Below are 15006 nucleotides of genomic sequence, written 5' to 3'. Positions count from 1 at the left end.
GATTCCCCGCACATCCAAGGAGCTCAAACTTTTAAACAAGTGTGTGTTGGAGAGGAATTGAAATGAAAAGGCAGCGTCGGTTTCGGAGAGACAGCCTGGGAGCAATTCGACCGCCTAGGACCCAAAGCTTTGTTTAAAATTACTACAAGGTGTTGATAATTTAAGGGGGGGGGGGATTAAAACCGGGTTAAATATCTCCTTTCAATTGGACGGTTTTAATAGTATTTGGGAATGATTTATTTGTGAGGATGGATTTGTTTGTTAATGGACCATTTGTTTGAGCAGTGGGTATCCGGGAGGGAATGAAAATCTTTTAATGAATTTTTTCATATCAAAAGACTCAGTGTTTGGCATTTGCTCATTTTCTGGATTGGGAATGGGGGTGATTCTAAATACCTTGGACTCGTTTCTGATTTAATCAAATCCCTCTTCTCTTTCCTCCCACAACTCTGAAGAACAGTGCCGAGTACTCTAAACGCTGGACCTTGTTCAGTCCCAACCGAAGTGGGTATATTTTTTAAAAATCCAACCAAACGCACCGAATCTAGCTCTCTATTCGTTCTCTACCTTCCAAATTTTAAAATGTAATACTTACTTAACTTGTCGATGGTGCGATTTGAAAATTGTGTACTCTGCCGGAGAGCAAAACAAAATTAAATTCGAACTAAAGAGTGCTATAAAAGAGCCAGATTCAGGTCTTATTTCAGGAGCTCTGAGCAATGTCACCGCACAGTCACCACCGACACAGAATCAACTCACCAACTATTCAGGAGCGGCAATGAAGCCTGCAGCCTGGGACAGAGAGAGAGGTACATTGTTATTTGTGGTTACTTGCAGTTATATTGCCAATATATTTAATTATGTATAAAACATAGACACAGATTGATGCACATATATGTATTATTATATATACATGTATGAACATGTTCATGATGTTTGTAAGTGGATGTTTGAAGATAGATTGAGGATAGATTTGTTGGAGGGATATAGCCACAGGTAGAGATGGACAGATCGGAAGCAAACCATTTGTTTTTTTAATTATACAACAAGGCTCGAACGTTTCCTACCTGAATCTTAGAATCAGCACCCGTGGGAGAATTAAACAGTAATGGGAGGAAAGCACAGACGGGAGCACCCTTTCTGACTGGGAGCTAAATGTTTCTTATTTCCCTCCCTAAATACTGGACAGGGCCCTGGCAAGTGGGGAAAGTCTCTCTGAGCCTTGTCCCGGGGAGGTGGATTTGACCAGCAGCGAGTTGAGGACACGGTGCAGAATTAGCCCCTGTGGAAATACACTTCTGAGCTGGGGGTCTTCGCCCAGAATGTGTGTGTGTGTTGGGGGGGGGGGGGGGGATGCTGCAGTCCCACTAATCGCATTAGTCGGTACAATTAGTTGCTGCTGGGGACCCTGGAGTGGAGGAGGAGGAGGAGGGGGGGGGGGGGTCATTGTAACAAACGATTACAAAGCCCTGAAGCTAATGGGGGAGGGGGAGGAAAGATCACATTAAATAACTTTAATCCGCAGACTGGGAGCCGGGCAGTGTGTGTGTGTGTGTGATAGAGGGGAGGCAAGATTACACTAATCAGATAAACTTGGCCATCCCATCAGCAGAGAATGAGTTGGGGGTCAGACAGGCTCAATGACGCGGGCTGGCTATATAACTATGGGCACCAGCCTGTTACACTGAACTCAGTTGCGGATGGAGGGGACAGCGGCGCAAGGCGGCTTCTGCCTCACAAACTAACATTTCACTTGGTCTCAAGTTTTTTTTTCCCCCTTTAAAAACTTCTTTCTGTTAAACTGCGAGCGGTTTGATTTCGAAAAGTCGGTTTGACTTTGTTTTGTGCTTTTTTTGTTTTTGATTTAGATCCATGTGTGTTTCTGGTCTCTGAGCTGATTGGGTAATGCCGGCTGGGATGTTCAGCATCGACAGTATTTTGTCCGGAAGCAGGGCCCGCTGTAAGGAGCCGGCGCCTCTACACAGCCTCCCGCTGCCCACTTACCCCGGCCTGAGCGCCGAGCCCCGCTGTGCTGCCGCTGACTACCTGGGACTGTATTCCCCGCCGCCTCCCCCTCCTCCGCCGCCGCCCCCTCAGCATCCCAACCTGGCAGTCGGTGGCTCGAGGATAGGTTACAATTATTACTATGTTCCCGCTTCGCCCAGGGCATCTTGCTGTGGCACTGTGCCCGCCTGCCAGCCGCTGACCACACAACACTGCTCCTGCATCCCGCCAGGTAACTCTTTCCAACTCAGTCTGGACAAATGTATGGCCACACACCCCTTATAGCGGGGCAGTCTGGCATTGCTTCAATGTTACTGTTCTTAGTCAGCTGGAATCTCTGTGCTCTTTACTTTGAAGGGGGTGGTTTGCAGTTTAATCTTCTTTCGATTACAAGTTGTGAGGAATTTGCAGTGTTTGGGACTAAAGCGGGTGAAGGTTTAACTCAGAGCTCCGGATTGCCACATTTATACACCCCACCCACCACCCACCACACACACACACACACAGATACACCTATACTCACACACATTCACTCAAACACACCCACTCACGTACACCCTCACCCACATTCGCTCATACATACCTGCACCCTCACACACACTCACTGACACCCACACATTCATACACAGACTCGCTGACACACTACACACACCAGCACATTCAGACACATACCCTCACATTCATACACACTCACTGACACGCATACACACACCAGCACATTCATATACAGACCCACTGACACATACACACACCCACGCATTCATACACACACCCTCACATTCATACACATACCCACACATTCAGACACATACCCACACATTCATACACAGACCCACTGACACGCATACACACACCAACACATTCATACACAGACCCACTGACACACATACACACACCAACACATTCATACACAGACCCACTGACACACATACACACACACCGACACACCCTCACATTCATACACATACCCACACATTCATACACAGACCCACTGACACGCATACACACACCAACACATTCATACACAGACCCACTGACACACATACACACACCAACACATTCATACACAGACCCACTGACACACATACACACACACCGACACACCCTCACATTCATACACATACCCACACATTCATACACAGACCCACTGACACGCATACACACACCAACACATTCATACACAGACCCACTGACACACATACACACACACCGACACACCCTCACATTCATACACATACCCACACATTCATACACAGACCCACTGACACACACACTCACGCACGCACATCCATTATATCCAATCTTGTCTCATTCTTGGGGAGCAAGCTCCGAGGGATTAACGGAGTTACTCCTGCTCCCAACTCTCTTTCATTCGAGGTAAACATTGGGAGCTGATGAACCGGGAGAGGCTGGGATGGGGTGGTATCTACCGGATCTAGGAACGTTTTCTGAATTTTAAACCCGACAGGAAAACGGGACACGTTGGATTTAGTATTGAGTAGGAACCAGAATTTGTTAACAATCTGGCGGAGGCGAAGCAAGAGATCCCCGACAAGTTTGGGTTGTAAGTTTATGTAAAACTGCCTCCCAGATATAAACTGACCAGGTTAAACTGTTAATAGGTAACGCTAAATATTCAAATACTGAGTGTACACAGTACAGAACAAGACCAGTATGTGCCCCTAAAGAGCAAATCTTCCATTTTACAGTCGTCAATGTATGAGGTCAGGCCGGCTCTAAAACTAAAGGAAGTGGTTTATTCAAAAGCCAAGAAAAGTAGTAATCTAGAGGACTGGGAGAAATCTAGACAGCAACAGAGGGATAGAAAGAAAATATTAACAGCTGCAAAAAGGGAAATTGGAAGAAAAAAACCTGCGTGTAACTTAAAAGCTAATCGTAAAAGCATTTATATGAAACAATCGCAAGAACGCGCGTGTCTGGGAGAAGTGTGGACCCATTAAAGACAAATAAAGATGTAATATGGTAGTGGCGGATTTATTAACTGCGGATTCCATATCCATCTTCTCACAATGGATGGCGAAGATAAGGTAATTGGAAGGTAATCTGAAAACAAATCAAAGAGAGGAAAGTATTGGATTCTACACCAGTAACAAAATAGTAATGGAGAAAACACTGGGACATAAGCTGGATAAATCTCCGGAAGGTGATGATTCCCGCTCAAGGATGTTCGGAGGAGGTGAGAATAATGTGGGATAATTGGTCATCGTCTTTGAAAGTTCTCAGACTTGGGAATTGTGTTGTTGGATTGGAATTTTGTTAATGTCACTCGGTTACTTAGGAGTGTGGCAGACAGAATCACATCTGTCAGTCTAATGTCAGTTTCGGGGAAGCTACTGGAATCTTCATTCGAGTCAGAGTGACTGGACACTTGAGTAATTAAGAAGTGATCGAAGATTGTCAGCAAAAGTTTCGCTAAGGATGACTGATTTGTTGCTTTTGAGGAGGTTACTAATAAGTTAGACATAATAAGGTCGTTTTTTAGATATGGATGTTGACGGTAGACAACTGCCCATTCCTGGTATTTATCTAATAAACCTCTGAACTGCTAATGCATTTACATTTTACTTTAAATAAGGAGGCCAATACTGTCCACAATACTCCCGATGTGGTTTCACCAATGCCCTGTACAACTGAAGCATAATCTCAATACTTTTTGAATCACTTCCCCCCACAATAAACAATAATACGCTATTAGCTTTCCTAATTACTTGCTGTACCTTTTGTGGATCCTGCACGAGCACACCCTTGCTGTACCTCAGAACTCTTTTTATTCTTCTTGCCAAAATGGACAATTTCACATTATCCTCCATTTGCCAGGTCTTTGCTCACTCACTTAACCTTCCTGTGTCCCTTTGTAACCGCCTTACATCCTTTTCACAAATGGCTTTTCTACCCATCTTTGTGTCATCAGCAAATTAAACAGACCAGTAAGTACACACTATAGAATCTGATTTTGCAGCTTTGACCGGCCACACTCTGTCCTTCTCCGCTTCACTCCAGGTCAGATCCTGACTCCAGTTTTTGCAATGCCATTTTGTGCTATTGGGAGGCGGAAATCATGGGTTGTGGTGGTGGGGCTCACGCAGAGAGAATGCAGAGGGGGGACATGCATCTGTCTGTGATCCAGGCAGTAGTGGTCAGCACAGTGGCACTGCTGCCTCACGGTGCCGAGGACCCGGGTTCGATCCGGGCCCAGGGTAACTGTCCATGTGGAGTTTGTACATTCTCCCCGTGTCTGCATGGGTGTCGCCCCCACAACCCAAAAATAGAAAGATGTGCAGGGTAGGTGGATTGGCCACGCTAAATTGCCCCTTAATTGGAAAAAAAATTGGGTACTCTAAATTTAAAAAAATGCATCCATGCAGTAGATGGGCTGTCATTGTGGATCATACCCCCCCCCCCCCCCACCCCTTACTAAAGAAACCAACAGACGGTCACTTTTGTTGATGTTCAATGTGCAGTGTTTATAATGGGGTACCAATTTATCCAGTGTCAGTTTTAAATCTGCGTCATACACTGAAACACTATCTAGCTCTACCGAACCACCACCTCTCACAACCCGTCCGCTGTCTCTAATTTACCATGCTGCTTGCCCGACACCCAGTGTTGGATCAGGAGAAATTCCCCCAAAACAGTCCTCGCCAGAAACCGTGTTCCCCAGCCACCAACTTCTTTTTTAAATAAATGATTTCTTAAAGTTTTTCCAATGAGCGTTTTTACATAACAAAAATAGAAATACAAATTGTAATAGAAAATAACAATAAACATAGCCCAAAGCTTACAATGAAACTACTTACACAACAGAAGCCCCCCCCCCCAAAAAAAAAAACAATTAAAAAAAACAGAACAAGGTGGGTTTTGCCTCCATGCCCAACTCACAATATATCAACATAACCCCCTCCCCCCACACACACACACCTGAACCCCCCCCCCCAGGATGCTGCTGCTGACACTTACTGCTCCCCTAGAAAGTCAAGGAAAGGTTGCCACCGCCGGGAGAACCCCATCAAGGACCCTCTCAAGGCAAACTTTATTCGCTCCAGGCTGAGGAACCCCGCCATGTCGCTAACCCAGGTCTCCACACCCGGGGGTTTTGAGTCCCTCCACATTAGCAAGCTCCGTCTCCGGGCTACCAGGGAGGCAAAGGCCAGTACCTTGGCCTCTTTCGCTTCCTGCACTCCCGGATCCTCCGACACCCCAAATATCGCTACTGTTGGACTCTCCTTCACCCGAGTGTCCAAAATCCTAGACATCACCCTTGCAAACCCCTGCCAGAATCCTTTAAGTGCCGGGCATGCCCAAAACATATGGGCATGATTCGCCGGACTCCCCGCACACCTCGGGCACCTGTCCTCCACCCCAAAAAACCTACTCATTCTTGCCGCCGTTATATGCGCCCGATGCACCACCTTAAACTGAATTAATCCGAGCCTGGCACATGATGAGCAGGAGTTCACCCTGCCCAGGGCATCGGCCCACAGGTCCTCATCCAGCTCCTCGCCCAGCTCCTCCTCCCACTTATCCTTCAACTCCCCCACTGAGGCTTCCTCTACCTTTGCAGCTCCTGATATATGTCCGACACCTTCCCCTCCCCTACCCAGACGCCAGACACCACCCAATCCTGGATCGTGCATGGGGGCAGCCGCGGGAATGTCCCCATCTGTTTTCTAAGGAAGTCCTGAACCTGAAGGTACCTGAACGCATTCCCCGGGGGCAGGCTGAACCTCTCCTCCAGCGCCTGCATGCTGGGGAAAACCCTGTCTATATAAACAGGTCCCCCATCCTCCTAATACCTGCCCTGTACCAGCCTTGGTACCCCCAACCAACCTACCCGGAGCAAATCTGTGGTTATTCCATATCGGGGTCCACACTGAGGCCCCCTCCTCTCCCCTGTGTCTCCTCCACTGTCCCCAGATCCTCAGTGCCGCCGTCACCACCGGACTAGTGGTGTATCCCAGCCACCAACTTCATTCATCTCCCTGATCACTGTCTCAGGCTGAACCAGACAGCTTGCAACCCCACATAAGCACCTGACCACATATTAACACCATCACTCAGACTACCTACTTCACCTCTGTAACATTACTCGCTTGTGCCCCTGCCGCGACCCAGCCGCACAGACACTACCTGACCAATGGCGATGATTAGATCCTCATCCATACTTTTATTAACTATAAACCTGATTGTCTCAATGCACTTCTGGCCAGTCTCCCACATTCTATCCTCCATGAACTTTCATTCATTCAAAACTTTGCTGCCCAACTGACATAATTTCCCATTCACCCATCAGCTCCGTGCTCCCTGATTTACATTGGCTCCCAGTTTGACAATTTTTAAATTTTCATCCTCAGTAATCATTGGCTGATTGATTAATTCAGATGTAAAATGACTGAGCTGATTATTTTATCTCTTCGCTGTTTGGAAAGGTTTGGAAGGGGCTGCGTCTGCCTACCTGACGCCAGTTGCCCCCCAGGTGCTGCCCTACGTGAGCCTGGGGGCTCTATCCCGCACCGAGCTACAGCTCCTGAACCAGCTCCATTGCCGCAGGAAGCGACGCCACAGGACCATCTTCACAGATGAACAACTGGAAGCTTTGGAGAATCTTTTTCAGGAAACGAAGTACCCAGATGTTGGCACCAGGGAACAGCTGGCCAGGAGGGTCCATCTCCGAGAAGAGAAAGTGGAGGTAAGGGAGAAAGGCTTGCATTTATATAGCACCATCTCAGAAAATTCCAAAGTGTTTTACAGCCATTGAGAGACCTTTGAAATATTTTTCACTGTTGAATGTAGGAAATACAGGGGCAAGTTATGCCTAAAAATAACAATACGTGTAATAGTCTTCAATATAAAATAATAGATGGTGATGCAATGTTCTTGATCCCCCACCAGAAAAAAATAATTTCTCGGTATCTCTACCCTGTCAAAATCTTTTAACATTTTGATCAGCTCGCAACCTGTCTTCTAATTTAACCCTATAAACCCTGGTGTGGAGCTATGGAAACAGAACAGTTTAGATCCATTCACGGAAAATAACAACACAAAAGATTCTAACCCCATCAAAAGAACCTAGTTTTTGGAAAGAACTGGGCGATATGGATCTAGCAGCAGCACAGATTAAATTTACTACATAATCTCTTTTTTATTGTCACAAGTAAGCTTGCAGTAACACTGCAATAAAGCTACTGTGAAAAGTCCCCAGATGCCGCATTCCGGCGCCGGTTCCGGTACACAGAGGGAGAATTCATAATTCTCAGCCAGTACAGGAAGGGCAGCACGGTAGCAATGTGGTTAGCACAATTGCTTCACAGCTCCAAGGTCCCAGGTTCGATTCCGGCTTGGGTCACTGTCTGTGCGGAGTCTGCACATCCTCCCCGTGTGTGCGTGGGTTTTCTCCGGGTGCTCCCGTTTCCTCCCACAGTCTAAAGATGTGCAGGTTAGGTGGATTGGCCATGATAAATTGTCCTTAGTGTCCAAAATTGCCCTTAGTGTTGGGTGGGGTTACTGGGTGATGGGGTGGAGGTGTGGACCTTGGGTAGGGTGCTCTTTCCAAGAGCCGATGCAGACGCGATGGGCCGAATGGCCTCATTCTGCACTGTAAATTCTATAATTGAACCCGCACTGCTGGTCTTATTCTGCATTACAAACCAGCTGTCCAGTCCACTGAGCTAAACATGCTATAAGGTACAGGTTTTTATCAATGTGTGATCACACGATGGAACCTTGTTAGCCCAAAGCTCCTATTGAGGTACAATGGCGGCAAGCCCAGGATTCCTGAATTCCAACATGTGTTCTCAGTGAATGAGATCCTGTGTTGGGAACATGCATTTGTAAAATGTGTCCCTGATGCTGTGCAGTCTATCTGTTTGTCTGCTAGATGCCCTTTGAAAGTGCAATAGAAAAGATTGTGGCAAAATTGCAACAAAATTGCAAAATTGCAATAAATTGCCCATGTCAGGGTAAATAAAAACAGGTCACCAAATTATAGTCCTGGTTTCTGAGACACCGACTGAATCATTGAGGCACTAGTGGCAATATAGAAAATTGACATGAAGCCAATCCCTGGAGTTAAATGGCTGAGTTAAAAGACTGGAGAACGCTGAGTGCTTCAAACTGGGAAGGCAGGATCAGAAAGATGATCTTTTAGACTGGGTATGGAAAAGGTTATTCATTTAAATTAAAATTGTCAGAAATTGGACAAAGGAACTCAGGATCAAGTTAGTAAAAGTACATTCGGAACTGAGTGATCAACCCAGAAACTGACTCCTGGATATAATAGTAGAGTTAAAAACATCTTTCACAGGCAAATGGATACTAAAATGATGGCACTTTAGAGTGCTTCTGAATGGATGAATGAAGATGAACTTAAATATTATCTTATCATATGTTGGGTTGGCAGGGGTGGCACAGTGGTTAACACTGCTGCCTCACAACGCCAGGGTCCCAGGTTCGATTCCCGGCTTGGGTCACTGTCTGTGCGGAGTCTGCACGTTCTCCCCGTGTCTGCGTGGGTTTCCTCCGGGTGCTCCGGTTTCCTCCCACAGTCCAAAGATGTGCAGGTTAGGTGGATTCAGAATGCTAATATTGCTCTGTAGTGTCCAAAGATGTGCGGGTTAGATGGGGAGAGGGCCTAGGTCGGGTGCTCCTTCAGAAGATTAGTGCAGACTCGATGGGCCAAATGGCCTCCTTCTGCACCGCAGGGATTCAGTGGATTCTCTGGGTCTGTTTGGATATCTTACTCAGCCAATGAGAAAACAGTAGATCTATTGTAGACTTTATCCAATCAGTACTGAAACCATGGATCTGTTATTTAGTTGTTGGGTTAAAAACTTTAGCCAAACTTTAAGAGAACAGTGCTTTTGTTATAAACAGGTCTGGTTTTGCACCATTCCCAGTGAGTGATGGAACAATGGATCTATTGTAAAGAGGTCTGGTTATGCACCTTATCCAATTATTGAACTGTTGCTCTCTCATATAAAGATCTGTTACGTATTCTAACGAGTGAATGATGGAACAATGAGTCTGTTATTCACAGTTTTGGTTAAATATGATATCTGTTGAAGTTAAAATCTGGAAAGCTTTTTATTTTTATCAATCTTCACTTTTAAAACTGTTTACAATTAGTTTATTGTTCTTTGAAGGAGTAATATGCACTCTGGATAAAGGGGAGCCGGTAAATATGCTATGCTTGGGCTTCCAGAAAGCATTTGATAAGGGGCCATATCAAAGGTTATTGTGAAAAATAAAGCTCATGATGTAGGGGGTAACATATCAACATATTAGCCTGGATAGAAGATTGGCTGGCAGAAAACAGTGAGTATGTATAAATGGGTCTTTGTCTGATTGGCAGGATCTGACAGGCGGAGTCCCACGAGGGCTTGCGCTGGGGCCTTAACCTTTAACAATTTATATCAATGATTTAGATGAGGGGAATGAAGACATGGTAGCAAATTGCAGATGGCACAAAGATGTGTCGGAAAGTATGTTGTGAAGAGGGCATAAGAGGTTGCAGAAGGATAGAGTTGAGTGAGTGGACAAAAATCTTGAAAATGGTGTATAATGTGGGAAAATGTGAAATTGTTCACTCTGGCAGGAAGAATAAATAAGCAGAGTATTACTTAATTGGCTTCAGAATTCTAAGGCGCAGAGGGGTCTAGGTGTCCCAGTGCATGAGTCACAAGAAATTAGTATGCAGGTACAGCAAATAATTAAGAAGGCTAATGGAATGCTGTCCTTTATTATGGGAGGAATTGAACATAAAAGCAAGGATGTTATGTTTCAGTTATACAGGTATATGTGCAACCACATCTCTAATACTGTGTACAGTTTTGGTTTCCTTATTTAAAAATAAAAATAAATAATAAATAATCTTTATTGTCACAAGTAGGCTTACATTAACACTGCAATGCAGTTGCTGTGAAAATCCCCTAGTCGCCACATTCCGGCGCCTGTTCGGGTACACAGAGGGAAAATTCAGAATTCTCAGCTTATTTAAGGAAGGATATAAATGCATTGGAGGCGGTTCAGAGGAGGTTTACTAGATTGAGACCTGGAACAAACAAGTTGTTTTACGAGGAAAGGTTGGACCGTCTGGGTTTGTTTCCACTGGAGTTTAGAAGTGCGAGGGGTGACTTGATTGAAGTATATAACATCCTGAATGGTCTTGACAGGGTGGATGTGGAAAGAATGTTTACTTTTGTGGGTGAGTTTAGAGCTAGGGGCACTGTTTTAAATTAGAGGTCGCCCTTTTACGACAGAGATGAAGAGGATTTCTTTCTCTGAGGGTTGTGCAACTTGGACGGTATAGTAGCACACTGGTTAGCACTGTTGCTTCACAGCTTCAGGGTCCCAAATTCGATTCCCGGCTTGGGTCACTGTCTGTGTGGAGTCTGCACATTCTCCCCGTGTCTGCGTGGATTTCCTCTGGGTGCTCCGGTTTCCTCCCACAAGTCCTGAAAGACGTGCTGTTAGGTGAATTGGACATTCTGAATTCTCCCTCTGTGTACCCGAGCAGGCGCCGGAGTGTGGCAACTGGGGCTTTTCACAGTAACTTCATTAGTGTTAATGTAAGCCCACCTGTGACAATAAAGATTCTTATTATTATTTTGGAACTCTCTGCCTCAGAAGGCAGTGGAGGCGGAGGTCATTGAATATGTTTAAGGCGGAGGTAGATAGAATCTTGTTAGGCTAGGGAATCAAAGGTTATCAGGGGACTGAGGGGAGATAGGAATGTGGAATTTGAAATATATAGATCTTATCGAATGGTGGAGCAGGCTCGAGGGGTCAAATGGCCTAATTCTGCTCCTATTTTATATGTTTTAACCTACAAATTCCTATTTCCTGGCTGCCAGTTTGGTTAGTATATCGATATTCCAAATGTTTTTAGTATACACGACCACCAAATCAGCTCTCCCTCCATGATGGTTTGCGTGATTCTCCTGAGCACAGTTGTGTTCTATTTTTCACATTAAAATGTTCTCTAGTGCAATTCCTAGACTATCCCTTGTATCCTGTTTCGCACCCCCCCATAATCTGCTTAAATATATCTGCATTTGAAAATAACAACTAACTTGCAATTGACTGTCGCACCTTCAGAACATCGCAAACTGCTTTGACTTTGAAATGCGGTCACAGTTGTTTTGTTGAACAGACAGCTTATGCACAGCGAGATCTCGCAGACAGTAAATATGATAAACGATCAGTAAATCTGCTGCGGAACTGAGAGACAAATGTGGAGCAGGACACCGAGAAAACTCCCTAATGTCTTCGAATAGAAGTGCCAGGCTACCTTTCCCAACCATCGGAACAGGCCCATCTAAACGACAGTTTTCAGTTCCCTTGGTCCTGCTCCAAGGTGCCAGCCTAGATTATGTACTCAATTCCTGGAGTAGAGTTTGAATTGTGCAACTTTTTGACTCCGAGGCGAGATTATTACCAGCTGGACAATTCAGAAACATGAAGCTGCCACGTTAACTTAAATCATTCAAATTAAGTTGAATATTTGCCCAATCTGGATTAGGACGTACTACTTTTCTCTGAATTTTAGATTTTTTTTTCTCAGTTCAGTTTTCTTCTCCTCCCTTTGGAAGATTCCTTGCCATCTTCTTACGTAGAATTAATTGCATAAAGCCAGGTCGTTAAATCCAACTGACCCAACAGTTTAAGCTCCACACCAAACCTCCTCCCGAGTTAATTAATCTCATCCTATCAACATATCCTGTACTCCTTTTTCCCTCAAATGAATTTAAGCCGTCGTGCACTCTTGTGATAGTAAGTTCCACATTCTAGCTATTCTCGGAGTAAACAAAGATCTCCTGAATCCCCAATTAGATTTATTAGTAACGCTCTTACATTGGTAGCCCACTTTGTGACATCCCGAGGTTAGAAAAGCACTAAAGAAATCAGGCTTTTTTTGAGACCTTGGAGAGGGTCCAGAGGAGGTTTGCTATAATGATACCAAAGATGATTTATTTCAGTTGTATAGAAGGACCAGAGAATTTGGGATTAATCCCCTTTGAGAAGAGAAGGTTAAGGGAATTTTATTAAAGGCTGTCCTTTTCTTCTTCCCTGTTTTCGTCTCCTTCACAAGTGGAAACATTTTCTCTATACCTACCTGATGAAACACCTTCGTAATTTTAAAGACCTCTTTAAGTCAATCTTCTCTCTTCTAGAGAAAAGAACACCATTTGGTAGAATATAAGATAAAGGTGTTGGAGGTGGTGGGAGTTATCAATGGTCAGTCACAGCAATAGGATCACACGCTCTCATCTGGGACTTTGATCAGTGCAGTCTCACAGTGGTTAGAGCAGACGGCAAACTGGAAGGTCTTGAACAAGATGCTCTAGAGGGGAACAAGATGTCCCAAGAGATTGTAAGGCAGGAGAGGGAAAGGTGACGAGGTGTCTTTGTAGCTGAATTAGTAGCATTCCAACCCCTAACCCAGGAGGTCATTCCACTCCACGGGCCTCAGCACATACTTGACGCTGACACTCCCAGTGCTGTACCGATGGAGTGCTGCATGTCAGAGGTACCACCTTTCTGATGAGGCCTTAACTGCCCTTTCAGCTGAATGTAAAAGATCCAAAGAGCATTCTTCCTGGTGGCCTGGCCAATTTGACCTCTCAGATGGACTGGTCATTACCTCACTGTTGATTATGGGATCCTGCTGTGCGTAAATTGACTGCTGCATTTCCTACATTATAGCCATGATCACATGTTGAAAGCACTTAATTGGCTGTAAAACATTTTGAGATATCCTGAGGCACAATAGAAAACAGTTTTGTTTGAGACTTTGGAGAGGGTCCTGGGGAGATTTACTATAATGATACCAGAGATTATTTATTTCAGTTGTATAGAAGGACCAGAGAATTTGGGATTAATCTCCTTTTGAGACAAGAAGGTTAAGGGGATTTTATTAAAAGGTCTCCTTTTCTTCCTCCTTTTATTGTCCTCCATTCTTTTCTTTTTTGACCTCTCCAAATCTCCCAGACAGAAGGGGGGGGGGGAACTAAATTGGGAAAACCAATGATCTGAAGCCAGAGTGGCATCCTTGTTGGGCAAATATCTACAGCAAGAATGATACAGATTGGCCCACTTTGAATGTTGATTTTGCAGCAGGTTGTGGGTTCTGTTAAGATGCAGAGTGAAGGTCAAACTCTTTTCCTGCGTGGGAGAAATGATTTAATTGCGCAGTTCATTTGAAAAAAAAAGAACATTTACTTTACATCAGCAAATCAATCCAAATATAGATACAATTCCCAAATATAATTCCCAAAGTTCACAAACACTCAGGGGATGTTAAAGTGGGAACATTGCAAATAATTACGGTAATTTTCGAAGTAATCAGATCCCAATAGCATTTTCATTCACATGGTACTCAAGAATGAAATGAAATGAAAATCGCTTATTGTCACAATGAAGTTACTGTGAAAAGCCCCTAGTCGCCACATTCTGACACCTTTTCGGGGAGGCTGGTACAGGAATCGAACCGTGCTGCTGGCCTGCCTTGGTCTGCTTTAAAAGCCAGCGATTTAGCCCAGTGTGCTAAACCAGCCCAGGAATGAGAAAGATATGCAGGATTGGGGGGTGCTGTGTGCTGTGGTGTGTGCCTAGTGGTGTGTGCATGTGCGTGTGTGCATGTGTGCATGTGCCTGTGGTGTGTGCGTGCGTGTGGTGTGTGTGTGTGTTCATGTGCGTGTGTGCATGTGCCTGTGGTGTGTGCGTGCGTGTTGTGTGTGTGTGTTCATGTGCATGTGTGCATGTGCCTGTCGTGTGTGCGTGCGCGTGGTGTGTGTGTGTTCATGTGCGTGTGTGTGTGTTCCAGTCTCTCCAGCCAGGGGAAGCAACCTCTCAGCATCTCTCCTATCAAGTCTTCCCGAAATCTTGTATGTTTAATGAAATCACCTGAACTCCAGGCAATGCAGACCCATTCTGCTTAATCTTACCTCACAGGGCAATCTTCTCATCTCAGGAAACAATCTAATG

At 45.0% G+C, this 15006-nt stretch overlaps 1 protein-coding gene across 2 annotated transcripts in view; it reads left to right on the top strand.

The window, feature by feature from the left end:
• The first annotated feature begins 479 nt into the window (after window positions 1-479).
• The window catches only part of LOC140407932 (homeobox protein goosecoid-like), a 38827-nt gene continuing 24300 nt past the window's right edge, over window positions 480-15006 (top strand). The window contains exons 1-3 of one of the 2 annotated variants that reach the window (XM_072495122.1): window positions 480-809; window positions 1869-2236; window positions 7452-7711. In XM_072495122.1, coding sequence (XP_072351223.1) covers window positions 1906-2236; window positions 7452-7711 — 591 coding nt within the window. In that variant the 5' untranslated portion in view covers window positions 480-809; window positions 1869-1905. Of the gene's footprint in view, window positions 810-1664; window positions 1757-1868; window positions 2237-7451; window positions 7712-15006 lie in introns of those variants that run through there. The other variant, XM_072495121.1, reaches the window with a different exon arrangement.

The sequence above is a fragment of the Scyliorhinus torazame genome, chromosome 2, assembly GCF_047496885.1.
Source record: "Scyliorhinus torazame isolate Kashiwa2021f chromosome 2, sScyTor2.1, whole genome shotgun sequence".
In the NCBI taxonomy this organism is placed as follows: domain Eukaryota; kingdom Metazoa; phylum Chordata; class Chondrichthyes; order Carcharhiniformes; family Scyliorhinidae; genus Scyliorhinus; species Scyliorhinus torazame.
The sequence above is the reverse complement of the archived record's forward strand: the minus strand, read 5'-3'. Positions and strand labels throughout refer to the sequence as shown.